The sequence below is a fragment of the Vidua chalybeata genome, chromosome 1, assembly GCF_026979565.1.
Source record: "Vidua chalybeata isolate OUT-0048 chromosome 1, bVidCha1 merged haplotype, whole genome shotgun sequence".
NCBI classification, from domain to species: Eukaryota; Metazoa; Chordata; class Aves; order Passeriformes; family Viduidae; genus Vidua; species Vidua chalybeata.
In genome coordinates, this window is record NC_071530.1 from 68,060,586 (window position 1) to 68,076,180 (window position 15,595).

General features: G+C 42.0%; 1 protein-coding gene across 22 annotated transcripts in view; it reads right to left on the minus strand.

Moving 5' to 3' along the window:
• Positions 1-15,595, minus strand: part of FARS2 (phenylalanyl-tRNA synthetase 2, mitochondrial) — a 231,587-nt gene that overhangs the window by 54,078 nt on the left and 161,914 nt on the right. Inside the window, exon 10 of one of the 22 annotated variants that reach the window (XM_053963830.1) lies at positions 1,122-1,193. The exons of 20 other annotated variants lie outside the window; for them this stretch is intronic. In XM_053963830.1, the coding sequence (XP_053819805.1) occupies positions 1,136-1,193 (58 nt within the window). In that variant the 3' untranslated portion in view covers positions 1,122-1,135. Of the gene's footprint in view, positions 1-1,121; positions 1,194-14,673; positions 15,183-15,595 lie in introns of those variants that run through there. One more of the 22 variants, XM_053963743.1, reaches the window with a different exon arrangement.

Consider the following 15,595-nt stretch of genomic DNA (forward strand, 5'->3'; position numbering starts at 1 on the left):
ATTTTTATACCATTTGGGCTCCTGTTTCACTTTCGTCACCATCACCTTCTCCACCTACAGTGAAACCAGGACACAGATGATCCCATGCCCAAACAAAACAAACTCTTCCAAAGAAAGGACACTCTGGTCAAGTATTTCATTTTCATCTCATTAAACTAACAGGCATTTCAATTTCCATTCAGCTCTTTCTAGGTTTAAGATGTGCACTGTAATGATGGACTGATCTAATTGATTAAAAATATTGACTGCAGAGAAAATTCCACAGATAACTGGACACAGAGATCAGCATGAAAGGCAAATAAATTAATATAGAAACAAACTGGATAGTGATGGAGAATGCAAGGAAGATGGAGGCTGGATTAAATTAACTGAGGTTCAGGTCAGGTATCTGGAAAGACTTTTTCACCATGAGGACAGGCAAGGAGTAGAGCAGTTTGCCCAGAGAGGCTGTATGATCTTGATCCTCAGCGGTTTCTGAGAGCAGACAGGATAAAAACCTGAGAGATCAGGCCTGAAATCAGTGTCAACTCTGCTTTTAGAAGGTAGGACAACAGAACCAAAATGAGGAACAGGTCTGTAGCCTCTGGGCAGGGGAAAGGCTGGCAAATGAGTCAGGCAGGGACAGAAGTATATGCCTTCTGCAACAATAGGTTTTCTGGAAAGAGGGAATTTATCTAGGTTTGAAGAACAGTGAAGAGAAGAAACTTGCATAAAGAGTTTGAATAGTTTAAACAACTTACTTTAATGGCAATACTGGGCAATACAATTCTAAGCACTAAGAAATCACATCAAATTCTTCAGAATTTTATTAGGTACAAAAATGATCAAGTTATAGAAAAGTATAAATGTTCAAAGATAATCACTTTAAAGAGTCCTCAATTTAATAAAAAATGTAATACAGAAGTTTACTGTAAAATGTAAATTCATGGTGTATAAATCTGGGGGTTTCTTTGCTGTGTACATTTTGCTCTGCCTGGAAAGATTATTTTGTCTAGACAATTTCATGGGAATGTTACAGAAAAAACTTATTCAGCCTTGTTTTCTCCCAGTTCCATGATTTTCACTCACACATAGTCTCTGTTTCAAAATCACACCTACCCAAGTTTCCAGGCATCAGAGGTGGCTCTGTAGTTTTCTATGCAATACTGTTGCACAGGAAATTGTGAAAAAGCATCCTCACACCTGGACTGCACCTAAGGTGATGTCAGAAACAGATTTCCTTCAGATTGAGAGCACCAAGCAGTGGATCACTCATCTGTGAAGTAGTGGTTAAAATAGCAAGCCCAAAGTGAAGCACAAAGTGAAGTCAAGCCATAGACTATGGGCCTCCCTTTGGGTTGATTCTAGTGGGATGGAGGGCTTGCAGATCTTTGGATCTTGTATAAGAAATGATATCAGACAGCCAGCAGCTTTTGAAACCATAATGAATAAGGAGCTGAGCGACCACATGGACAACAGTCAGGGGAACACAGGTCCCACCAGGGAGAGAGGTCCAGAAATCACAAGGAACAAAACTACCTCTGTATCCACCCCTACTGTGCTTCCAGACACTGAATTCTGCAGACCACTGCAGGGAAAAGCAGTCTGGCACAAATCCTGCGGCACCTTTCTAGGACAAGCAATTCAGCAAGGTCCCCAAAGTACCCCTCTTTCATATCAAAAAGAGGCAATATAGAAAGTGACCCAATTCTAAAAGGCTCATCTTATAAATTCTGAAAGCTGTGGGTTTATTCAATGTTTGAAGAAGCCAGTAAGCCTCTTCCTGGAGTTTATTTTTTTTTTTCCAATGCCAGTACCAATATTCCCAGTTCCTCAGGAATGTTTGGATATGAATCACTAATACTTTAAAGGAGAAGAAGGAATTTCGTCAGATAAAGCAGCAGGAAAAAACCTCACTGATTCAGTAATGTTATTATTTTCAAGAAATGCACAAGCCCATTTGGATGTTTAGAGAGAAACTGAAATGAAAAGTGATTCTTAGAAAAAACAACCAACTAAAACACAGCAAAAATCAAAAGGATTTCCAGTTATGTTTTAAATGCAATCTCTGCCATTTCATCTTTTTTCATAGTTACTACTGCATCACTGAGCAACAGGAGTGCAATGGGAAGCAAAGTGTTGGGGAGGAAAAAGGGACAGTGTAGGGATAACTACACACTGTTATAACAGCTGTTCATCCTGAGGACACAGCCATGACAGCTGTATAGTGTTTTTTGGGTGATGCAGTTCATCCATCATTTACTCCCCCATCTAATCTCAAACGCTGCCATCACCCCATTCCCATCAAGCTGTGCTAAATGGCTCGTTCCTCAGAAGCTTGCAAGGCATGACATACTCCTCCTCTGCCACCACCACAGACAGGTCTCTGTAGCCTTGACAGCTTTCTACACCCATTTTTAGCATCCTTTCAAACCAAAGTCTTTCTGCCTCCTTTGGCATTGCAGGACAGGCAGACAACAGGGAAGTGGGAAGATGCTGATTGCAAATGAGCTGTGCTGCAGGTCTTCCCCACCTCACATTTATCTCATCAGTACCTTCTCATCCCTTGCTTTTTCTGGCTTGCACTAGACTGTATTTGACTGAATTCACAAAAACACTTGGAACCATTGCTGGTGTGACAGACAAACAGCAACCATGTGCTTGGCTTGAAAAAACAATTTCAAGTCTCTGCGTTGTAGGCATTTCTCAATTAAAGAAGTACAAAGTGGATTTAAACACTGCTTTTACACACCATACTTTAATGCAACCAGGTTTCAGGAGATCTTATTTTTTTTTAATCAAAACCAAATATGAGGATACAGGGGAAAAATGGGCAGCAGCCTGCAGCAAAAATGCCCAGATTTCAAAGCCCTGGAAAAAAACAATTTCAAGTTACTGAATCACACCATACAAGAGGATATGAACAGCTTTTCTGGGCCAGAACAAAGTGTACATAGCCTTGCCCTGTCTGCAATGAAGAATATCAGCAGCCTGTCCTTGGAGGACTGAACCCTGTGGAAGAGGCACCCATGCCACAGCAGTTTTGGGAGGGAATCGTGGGACAGATTCATATTGCAGTGAGGGAGTTTTGGGAGGACTGCTGCTCATGAGATGGAGCCATGTCAGAGAAGCTCACAGAGCACTGTCTCCTGTGGGAGGGACTCCATGGTGCAGCAGAGGAAGGACTCCTCTCCCTGAGCAGTGAGAGAAATCAGAGGTGATGAACTGACCAAACTCCCACACCCCTCTACCCCTGTGCTGCCGGTGGGAAGGAGGGAGGGGTTGGAGGGAAAAAAGGTGGGTTTTTTCAAGGGCGTATTTTACTTCCCATTATCCTGCTCTGATTCTGTTAGCAATAAATTCACTTTATATCTCTAATTTGAGCCCTTGGAGTGTTTGCTCCTGGTCCTTATCTCAACTCATGAACCCTTTGTTAAATCTTCTCTCCTCTGTCCACCTGCAGCAGGGGAGGATGAGTGAGCAGCTTTAGTGGGTGGCTGGCATCTGGCCAGTGCCAAATCATGACACTCCATCAGACCATGCCCTTTTAAACAGTCTTGAGGACTGGATATCTGAAGCTAGAAATGGAACCAATGTCCATGTGTATTAGCACATGCCTCTCTGGGCTCCAAACCATTCTCAACACAATTTCTGAGATGCTTATGTGTGTCTTTCATGTGTCAATATCTTCCTCTACATTAACTCAGTCTCCCACAAGAGCCTTTGGCATCTCTATCACCCTCCTGCAAAGAGTTCCTCCTTGCTGTGGAGCTGGTTCCTAGCAGTTGCACTTGAAGCATGCTGCCTTCTGTACTAAAAGCCATGAAACCATCCTTCTCTACCCATGCTCTCTAACCAACCCGCAATTTTCTAAATCTCTATTTACCTACCAAACTGTCTCTACCAGAAGTGGTTTTCTCAGTCATACCCTTGCTCTGACTATTCCTGTCAATTTTCTTTGAATTTCCTCCATATCCTTGTTGAAATGGAAATCCTAGACTGTGCACAGTGATCAGCCTACACACAAGAGGGAACCATGAAAGCCCACAGCCTCATCTCCCTTCCTACATGCCATCCAAGGACTCGTAAAGCATCAGTAGCATGGTGGATCAACAGACTCCTATTTTTGCTTGAGTATTACCTTTCCAAATAAGAGAATGGAAACAACACAAGGCTTATGGCCACATTCATGTCAAGAGCAGCACTGAAGCAAACATTTCCTTTGACAGACCTCAAGATAGCCCAATGGGGATTTGGGGCTACCCTCCAGCACTAACTTGCCCCAAGGCATCAGAAGTGCCATGCATGCTTTGCAAATGCATCTCTCTTCCAGAGAGAGGGCTGTATGCACACATCCCTCTCTCACTGACTGCACATCCAGATCTGTCTATAGATCTGACATCATGTTTATTTACTTCAAATGAGAATTCCAATTATAGCACCAAACTATTCTGAGGGGGTAACAACAAAGATGCTGCTTTTGGTCCAACATGGATTTATTTCAAAGTGATTTCCAACATGCTGCTCAGCAGCAGAAGTTGTAGGATTGCACACCACAAGGCGGGCTGCCAAAACTGAGCTCTGCTGCAGCTGAGCAGGCAGAAGTTCAACATAAACAAAAATAATTGAAAATGAAAACTGGGGGGAGAGGAAGGGGAGGGGAATAGACAGACAAACAGGCAAAGGCTAATGCTGAGAAAGAAAACCTTAAAATACACAAAAACATTCTCAGTAAAGAGGGAGTACACCCTCCTCTTAAAAAACAGTGCAAAGAAGAATCCCAAAATGGGTTTATCTCAGCACTGCTAGGGATTGTGAGAGCCAGTAGAAGAGTTTAGATTCAGCTGCAACTCAGATGAGCTTCTTCACATGCTCAGAAAGTGGCCACACATTTTCAAAACACAGGAGCTCAAACACCAGTGTACCTTAAACTAAAGCCCCCTGGAAAGCAGGAGCAGAATTTGTATAGTATTTTCTAACTCTTATTAAAAGAACAGCATTTAGCTCACCGAGCTAATTACTTAAAAATTAAAAGGAACTATTAAGCCACCTTTGCAACTTTGGCTGCTCAGGTGTTTGTGCCACTCACTGGGAAAAGCCACAGAATGGTAATTTCAGAGAGACTTTGGAGCTATAAATAAAGTAAGACTAAAGTAACTTGTGTGGAACAGGTTGGGCTTTGCAGACAATTTACTGAGGTTATTTTATTTACTTTGACAACATCTGCTATGTTGATACTGTAGTCAAACCTAACAAAAAAGTGTTTGGTAGAGACTCCTCCTTGATGGGTTCTGCAGCCACAGCCTGGTGAGCAGCATCGGAGGCTCAGCTGCTAGAAACTCTGTAGCAAAATACAGAGAGACAGACTCCATACTGGGACAAAGGGATAATCTGAGGTGGTCAGAAAGAACTGAATTCTCTTAAATGTTTCTAGGCCAGAAGAAAAATTGCTTTGGTATGTTAAGCACTGTTTTTACTGAGCTCTTATCATTAGTTGCTATTTTGGGGCATTAAAACATTGCACCTCAGCAGAAATTCAGTGGAATTTCAGGGGAAAAAGCACCCGAATAGGCACTACTGCAACTGAGGAGCCAGTCTGAGCTCAGGAAGCACTGGGATAAAAGGTCTTAGGTTGTCTTAAAGAAGTACCAGGAATTTCTCTGAAAAAGTGTCAGGTTAATAAATTTTATTATTTGCTACCAGATTTAAATAGTGCTTCTCAGCCTGTTGCAAACACACCACTGAAATGATCAGAGAAAAAAAAATCCCATGTGATTACTTCTACATACACAGGAACAAAGTCTGAAAGAAAAATGACCTCACAACAGAGCATTCCAAGTACGGCACAATCATTTGTTGACAATAAATGAAAAACTCCCAAATACTTGAGGCAATGATACCTCTGTTACAGAACAGAGGCAATTACCCAAGATGAGTGGTGGCTTTTTCTTTACTCCTATCTCTTGATCCCAACATCTAGTCCAGCTTTTGACTTAGACTAGAAACACTGGTTAAAAAACCAGTGTTGTTGTGAGTTGATGCTGGCTGGATGCCAGGCACCCACAAGAGCTGCTCACTCACTCCCCTCTGCAGCGGGACAGAGGAGAGCAAATTTAACAAAGGGTTCGTGAGTTGAGATAAGGCCCGGGAGAGATCGCTCACTAAACACCACCATGGGCAAATCAGGCTCAGCTGGAGAAATAAAGTGAATTTATTACAAACAAAATCAGAGCAGGATTATGAGAAGTAAAAATACCCCTTAAACACCTTTCCTCCACCCCTCCCTCTCTCCCAGCTGTACCTCCTACCGAAGCAGCACAATGAGACAGGGAATGGGGGTTATGGTCAGTTCATCACCCAAGGCTTCTACCACTGCCCAGGGAGATGAGTCCTTCCCCTGCTGCACTGTGGGGTCTCTCCCACGGGACACAGTTCTCTGTGAACTTCTCCTATGTGTCTCCATCTCATGAGCAACAGCTCCCTGCAAACTGCTGCAGTGTGAGTCCATCCCACAGGCAACAGCCCTCCCAGAATTGCTGCACTGTGGGTCTCTCTTTCCACACAATGCAGTTCTCCAAGGACAGGCTTCTCCAGCCTGGAAGTAGGGCCCCCTCTCTCCACTGGGTCTCCTGCAGGATCACAGCCTCCTCCAGGCATTCACCTGCTCCAGCACGGATTCCTCCATGGGCTATGGATGGATCTCTACATTGCCTGTGGATCCTCACAGGCTGCAGGGGCACAGCTGCTTCACCGCGGTCTGCACCACAGTCTGCAGAGGGATCTCCACTCTGGCACCTGAGCACCTCCTCCCCTCCTTCTGCACTGCCCTTGGTACCTGCATGTTCCTCCCCAACTTTGTTTTGATTTTCTTCTTAAATATGTATCTCTAATTGGCCCAGCCTTGGACAGCAGTACGTTCATCTTTGGAGCCATCAGGAATGACTCTGCTGGACATGGTGGAAGCTTCTGGCAGGTTCTCACAGAAGCCACTTCTGTGCCCTCCCACTACCAAAAAACAGGCCATGCAAAACCAACACAAGTGTAAATTACCATATTACAAAACTTATTGTCAAAAAATAGATAGAAATAAAATCCAGCAACATAATAAGAGAGTTCAATGCAGGAAAGCCTGTCACACCATCTTCCAACAGATCAAGAATTTTGTTCAGCACAAATACAGTAAGCAAAAGTTGGAATCTTCCCAAAAAGAACAAGAAAAATGAAATACTTTAAATATTATAATATAAAAGCATAAAAGCCAGCATAAAAGTCAATGCCATGGATACCAGCTCACTCTGACCTCCACATCTAAAAAATATATGGAGATAGTAAAGGGTCCTTGAGTCAGACACCAAAAGTTATTAGTCAAGAAGGATGACTGAATTAGGAAGGACTGACAAGATCAGGGCTGTTTATCTGAAAGAACGACAGGACTAAATAAATAGACACAGTATGATGAAAGTTAATTAAGAAGCATTTTTTTCCTTGCCCTCCTACTACAAAGTCAAACAGAACTAAATCACTTTTCAAATTGATACTTTAAAAAGAACAGGTAGATAACTTTTAGGACTTAATGCCACAAAATACTAGTGAGGACAAGAACCAAGAGGATTAAACTGCAATTGGATTTGTATATGAGCAGTCCCTGCCATTCCACTATAAGCAATCATTAACAGATGGGGATTAGGGAGATGTTCTGTAACAGAGGTTACAGACATTCTGGATCATTCCCTAACAGTTTAGGGAAGGATTTCATACACCACCCTCTGTAGCAACCTAGCTGGGCTACTGCTCGCTACATGACACCCAGCTAGAGGGACACTCATCGGATCACTCTAGCACTCCATGTTCTGCTACCAGAACTGTCTGGTGGCAACAGGTGTGAGCTTCATGACACATCTTCCACCTGGAAAGCATGTGTGTATTCTTTAAGGCATGCCTGTTACCAAATAGCCTTGATTAGAGCGTCAAACTTCTGCAGTGAAGGTAATTTTTTTGTAATGTCAGTTGCAGCGCTTAATAATGCTTAGACAAACTGGCCTTCCCTTTTTTGTTTTTTTTTAGTAATCTGAGAGTTTATTTTCCATTCTGTCATCACATCTTTTAGTTTAATGTAAAAGTTATTCATCTTAGAATTTACTTTTCTTTTTTGAGACACAGGAACAAACTATAGGTAAGAGCAAACCCAAAACCATGCTGATTGCATCTTTCTGACACTACTCAAGGAAACTCACAGATCCTCTTCCAAAGCAATTATGTTTCTTTTAAAGACAGGCTCCACACAATGTAATATGATTCTTTGTGAAGAGGGCATTCTTTATCCTTCAGTAACGGAAAAGCTGAGAGTCCTCCCAGCACCCCAAATGCCTGTCCATGGTGAACAGCAAACCAAACAACATGATGAAGGGATATTTCCTAGCCAGATAAACCAGGGTGTGCTTGCAATACAAAGTCAAAGTCCAACTTGGCAAAGGCAAGGTCAGCAGTAGCTGATTACATCCTCCATCCTTTCCTTCCTAACCCCCTGCTTGCAAGTGTTGATGTTACCATATGTAAGGAATACCCCACATTCTTAGTTACAGCTTCAGCTGCTCTTTCATCTTCTATGCTTGACTGGCCTGATGTTGCAGTGTGAGAATATTTCATAATAAATCTATATTTTCATTTGTCCTTAGTAAAGTTGGGGATGATTGATGTTTCAGTCAGAGTTGAGAGTTTTCACAATGCATAAAAATGTGGCTAGGCACAGTGTAAGTGTATTCCTACAACATCTAGGTGCCTCCTGTAGTTCCAAAATACCAGAAAACTGGAAGGACTTCTGAATGCAACTGTAATGCAAATCTCATTATTAACTACCACTTTACTGAGCAAATATCAACATCTCCCTCCTGAATAACAAGAGCATTTCTAACAACAGTCATTGTATTTCTTAATGTAGAACCAAATTCACTGGCAATAAAGTCCAGGTTCCCGTAAGAAAAATTACTCTGTGCTCTCTGTAGACAGACTGGGTTTTAATGAGCAAGGAAACCACAAAGAGCCTGATCCTAACTCCACATAAGTTAATGGGATGGCTTCTACTGACTTCAGTGGGCTTTGGAAGGAGATCTGAGGTCCTGATTTTGCATCTGTCGCACTGTCAGCTTCACTGAAAGCCACAGGGAGTTTCAGTGTCATTCAAAGAAGAAAAGTTCTTCAAGAACTAATATTATCCCTTTCCTCAATATGGAAAATTCCCCATCATAAGCAGGAAAAAGAAAAATAAATTGTTGAGAATTTCAGATTGCATTTTCAAAAAAAATAATTCTTTGGGATGACATTCAAGAGGCTCATCTTGTGCCAACCCTGATTGTGAAGGAAGCTAAGTGCTCTAAATGTATTATATAATCTTTGCCAATATCACTTACAGGTGGCTTGTGGACAGCGTAGTTTTCTTTCAAGTCTACTTTTTTTTAGTAAGCGGATTTTCCAGCACCAAAATGGCCTGTTTATGTGGAACTGATGGAACTGTGTCAGAACAAACTAATACACTGGAATAGTAATTTACCATGGATGACAGGCTCTATGGGCCTTTTTCATTTACAATCTATAATACAGAGCTTAAAATATGTAATGTTTTCACCTTGTATGGTATTTTCCTTTCTGCTGTTGTACTCTGCAAGACTTTACTTCAGTGTACACCTTCTTTAATGACCTTAATAAATTACCTGTAAGCTTTGAGTTAAGGACACAGTTTTTCAATTAAAACTAATAGCCATAATTGCAGCATCTCTCTAGGGTGCTGCTGCTCTCTGTTGGCTGTACACTATGGGAACACAGCTGGGGTCACAAACAAGCACTCTTCAGGACCGAGCATAGCATTTCCTCCATTTTAGAGTCTGACCAGTCACAGATTTTAGTTCTTGCCCATCAAACTTGCAGCACCTTTGGCTACTTGGCTATCACAGAATGTGTGCACATACATTATTTCCCTGTGGATGCTTCTTTTTATTCCTAATTACAATGAAAATGAATTCCCACAGTACCCAGTGATTTCAGTGGGAGCTGCTAACACTTAAAAGCTCTGAAAATAAGGACTCATTTTATAAAGCCAAACCCAAGAATATCTGCATTAGCAGACCCTAAGAAAAATGTCTGCCTACGTGACACAATTAAATGCTTGGCTTTGTGTAATTGAGCCTAACCATTGACTTCAAGAATAACTTCTATCTGCTGCACCATCCTAGTTGAGCTCCACTTTCCCAAGGCACATCCATCTCCCCAATACAACTGAAAGCAATGTTCTGACCTAAACTGTTAAAATTCCATTGTGGCTTGTCAGATGCATCACTTAATATTTCAGTCTTTGTCACTGGCCCAGAGGATGAGGGTGGCAATATCTCAGTTGAGAACCATGAATCCTTCATATATCAAAGTAATAAAAAAAAAAAAACCACAAGAACTACATTAAATCAGTCTTAATCTATCTCCTTTCTGGTGTTCATTCACAAAGAATGAAGAGTAATTAATTTCCTTACTATTCGTCTGTCCCACATATGTACTAATAGGCATGAAAATACTAAACAGAAATCTTTTCTTCATCCTCAGAATAATTTTTAAAAGGCACCCTTCCCTTGCATTTCTGTGTGATGCTTGATAAATAATAGATCAGTTGCATGGTGTTCGTTTTAATATTAATGTTATCAGACAGCATTGGAGAGAACTGGGGCAGAAACTCGAATTCTGGAAGAATTTGGTATGGCAGCAGTCACCATCCAGAAGTATATTTTTCAGCTCAGGTCCACCTCTATAATATACAGACCTTATGGGATGTGCAGGACCGTGAATTTCCCTTCAATTTACCCAGAGACAAGGATGTTGGCTGCAATTTTTTAAAATTAATTATTTAAAATTAACTGGTAGGTTAAAATAAAATATCCACCAAACACAAAAACAATGGGAAGATATTGTGATCTTCTTCAGAAATCCTGACATTTTTTCTGTTCTGAAATTAAAGAAAACCTTGTTTCCTCAGCCTAAATGTTGACATTTCCCAGTATGGAGATAAGCAACCTTTGAGCTACATAATGCTTTGATTCAGGTTAAGAAAATTCTTCCTAGCTGTAGGGCTTTATTTATCCCTACAAAAAATATGTTCTGGATCCATAAAATATAAAAACTAGGATTAATTATTTAGTGCTATATCCATCACTCTTCTGTGTAGTACTAGGAAGCATATAAGGACTTTTTCCTCCCATCTCCTATCCTGGCAGCTTTATAGTATGCATGTTTAGCTGAATCTAGTCCAAGAAATAGGGGCCAGACCACCTTGTTATCCCACTCTACAGTTCTGAGAAAGGCTTTGTGGTGACTGCAAATATGTGCAGGCATCACTCACATGCAATTCCCAACACACAGAGGACAGCGATGTCCTTCATCGTCCCAAGGAAAGTGTGCTGTGGCTGCTTTGGTACTGTGGCTACAAAGATAGTTGTAAGCCATAAGCAAACTGAGCCATCTCTACCTTCCCATGCAGATCTCTAGTCAAGAATTCAAGAGAATCTGAGAGAGCTCAGGATGTGCTACAGATGTGTTGTTTCTCCACACAGCTCGGACAATGCAGAAAATGAATATGCCATACTTGCACACTAACATTCATTTAAAAGTAGATTTAGGAGGAGAGAGACAAAAGTTACATGAAGGATACATCTACAGTATTGAAGAAAAACTACTTTCAGGTACAGACATGATACCCAGCCAGAACACATTTCTGTCCCTCACCCACACTCCTTTACAGGGATTCTCAGCCTGAAGTGTTGTCATCCATCACCAGTGGCCTTGACAGGACTGCTCCACCTTGAGTTCCACCCTGACTGCTCCACCCTGACTGTATTGTTATTGTGGGAGAATGAATGATAGAGACCAAGACAAGAGGGGAAGGGTATGGAATCCCACCCTCAGACAGACAGCAGAGCAGAGCCATCCCAGGCAGCAGCAGACAGTCAAAGCACTAGCACAGGCAGAGAAAACAATTTTAGTGAGTAGAGAGAGATAATACTCACCATCTAACAAATGTGATTACAAAAGCTTTCCCTCTCCAACAACTCACATCTATCGCAATGCTTCTCAAACTCTAGCATGCTCATCATTGCAGACTAGGAAAAACAGTTCTGCACAGAAGTAGCCTCCACCTCTGTTCTACATGGTCAGCAATTCACTAGGATTTCTCTGAACTCAGAGGCACTCATGAGCCTATTGCTATCCCTTGTGCATCCTGTGGCAGCTGACTCCTTTAGCCATTTTTCACCGTCCCACTGCTTGTCAATAAATCACCGTGCTAATTCCTGTGACACCTGCTGTGAAGTGCTCTGGGAATTGTGGCAAAGATTTCTGGGCTGCATCTGAGAACTGGTGGTGAATGGCTGACTTCAGGTTGACATGATGAAGAAAGGTTAAGCTCTTCAGCTGAGCAGCCTCTTAGAAATGATTCATTGTGACTCCAGCAATCCCTTTTCTATACAGCAAGTCTGCCCTCTGCATCTGCCTGAACACATAAGGGCTTTGACGCTTGTCTTCTGTGTTGCTCACGTACTTAAGTTCACCTCTCTTATTACCTGTGAAGGGTGATTACATTTCCTATGGAGTATCACCAGTGATGCATCACACTTCAAGGGCTGTGTTTCCCCCCACCCTCTAATTGGAACCTGTGGTTACTTCATCCTTTTCCTTTCTTGAATACCAATCCTCCCACAAGCCTGTGCGTTAGCCACCAGCCTCCCACCAAAGAATAATGGGACTCCTACTGACACTCATTTGTAGTAAATTATTTTCAGTTAGTAAAGACAATTCTCTTGGTGAAGACTCTAGAGAGCCAGGGATGGCACAGCAGAACACTGTCTGCCCCACAATTGATTTGAATACAGTGGTTTGAAAGAAACTTCAGACTTCAATAAGAACCCATTAAGAACAGCGATTTGCATGGTGCCTGTCTCAACACTGAGGACAGCAAAGAAAGTAGAATCTGTCTATCATGGTCGACTGATTATTCCTTTTTTTTTTTTCTTCCACAATTAGATGGTGTTCAAATAAACAGTGGCATCAGAGATCTGAACTAGCAGTCACAAGCTGTGTAAAATGACATAAGTCACAAAACTCACTAGATTTTTGTATAAAACAAGAAATTTTGGAGTGTTTTTTGTTGGTTTGGTTTTTTGTAGAACAGTTCCAAGTGCTTGCCTTATCTACAGGAAAGATTTTCCTGCTCCTCTTCTCATTCCTCTCATAGCTCTTCATGACACTTGGATTTGGATAGGTAACTGCTGTTTGGGGGACTCTTAAAGCAACCCAAAGGAATTAAGTATCTGAATCTACACTGGAATTCAAAAGCTGTAGGCTTTAAAAGCAGTTAAAAATCTTTGAAAAGGGTACTTAACAAAAGTACGCAGACAGATTCCAAGTCTACACATATATAGATAACAAATATAGCACTACAAAGGTCTGCTTCCATATCAAACAATACTTTCTAGCTTGTGCTATAGAAGTGCATGCTCATTTTTGCTGTCTCTGACTTCACCCTATTTTTTCCTACAAAAAAGCTGGAACATGGGTGTTTAAATTCAGAATTTCTAAAATATCTGAAAGTCTTTTCTAAACAAATATATGTGCATATTTACTCAATTGATTCTCTACATTCATTTCAATCAGGAATGTTTTTGCTGGGAAGGAAAAGGAAGAATTAAAAGCTTTTCAGTCCCAGTTCCTCAAAAAAAAAAAAACAAACAAAAAAAAAAACCAACAAACCCTAGCAGATGGGTACTCTGGGCTCTGTGAATGTCCTTGCCACTGTGCAGGATATCTGGGAAAGCTAAACTCCCAACAGTTTCAGTCCTGGTGGGGAACAGCAGGGCATCATGACTGTTATAAAGCAGGGAGTGCAAGATCTGCTGAAGCCATGTATCAATCAGCATGGCAGGGTTACCTTGGAGTTACTGACATGGAGTGCAACTCCTGGCTCCTTTAAATTTCCTTTAGGCAGTCAGGATGAAAATCTTATCACCTGACAGCTTATCTCAGCTGTGCTGGGACATGAACACAACCCATATGTCTTCATAAAGCATCTCTTTCTGGGCAGCCTAGTGTTTACTCTAAATTAATTTGGCCAGAAAGTCCCTGACCACCTCCAAGGAGGGGCTGCTGTGAGAATGGAGCCACTATTGTTACACAGCTGCTGTTCTAAGGAGAAAAAGGCAATGAAGAGGAAGAGCCCGAAGAGCAGCTGGGGCCACTCTGACTGTGAATCAATCAAACAGCACTGGCTGGTGGGTTGGTCTGGGGCACAGGGAATGCCTGATACACACATTTACCAGGAGTGCAATGCACCCAAACTCCATTACACACACATCTCCTAAGCTGAAGCCCACAAGGCAAAAGAATCATAAAACTATCACTGAATGGTTTGGGTTGGAAGGAATTTTAATATTATCTAGTTCTCAACCACCTGCCATGGGCAGGGACACCTTCCACTAGACTAGACTGCTCAAAGCCCCATACAACCTGGGCTTGAATATTTCCAGGAATGGTGTTAAGATGTGGTTGTTAAAATTATTAGAGACATGTTTCTGCCTGAATTAAGGAGCAAACAACACAATATGCTATAGTCAATAGTACAGATTTTTATTTAACAGTAACTGTGAGGGAGAGAGGGAGAGACAAATAAATAGGAAAGGGTGTGGGGAGAGGAGGGAGAAAGAGCTTAACAGTCAAAAAAAATCACCACTGTGGATGCTGATGGCATCCCATTGGTCCTCTTCTGATCTTCCCAGTGGGGATGGTCACCTCCACCAGAGGTGGGGAAGCTCACAAAACAGAGTCCAATGGCTTTATATTCACTCAGGTTCCTCCCCTGGAGTAGGGAGTTTTACACTGGATCATGCAATACTTTGGATCAGAGGACACTTCAGGAGTGTTTGATGGTTTATGACACCTTCCAAGACATTATAGCAATTATGGCACATCAGCAGGGATGAATACCTTCAAGCTATTTGTGAATGTCCTGATACTACTCCAGAAGGGATTTTTCACAGCTGAGCCACTTGTAAGAACTTTGGCATGACAAAAAGCATTTTCCCTGCTTCCAAGGATTTGCCTCTTACCAGCCTCTTCCTTTATCTTGTTCAACACCCAGCTGTAGCTTCCTGTGATGGGTATACACAGCCCCTCTGCACCTGGGGGAAACGGTTGATTGTTTGAGTTAACCATTAACAGTCCAGTCTCTCTGAATGGGGCGTCCACAACTTCTCTGGACAACCTGTTCCAGTGCCTCACCATCCTCATAGCAAAGAATTTCCTTCTAATGCAAACCTAGCCTCTCTCAGTTTAAAGCCATTACCCCATGTTCCATTACTACATGCCCTTGTAAGAAGTCCCTCTCCAGCTCTCCTGCAGGCCCCCTTTAGGTACTGAAAGGTGCTCTAAGATCTCCCTGGAGTCTTCACTTCTCCAGGCTGAACAACCCCAACTCTCTTGGCCTGTCTTCATAGGAGAGGTGCTCCAGCCCTCTGAGCATCTTTGTGGCCCTGCTCTGGACTTGCTTCAGCAGGTCCACATCTTTCTTATGTTGGGACCCAGAGCTGGATGC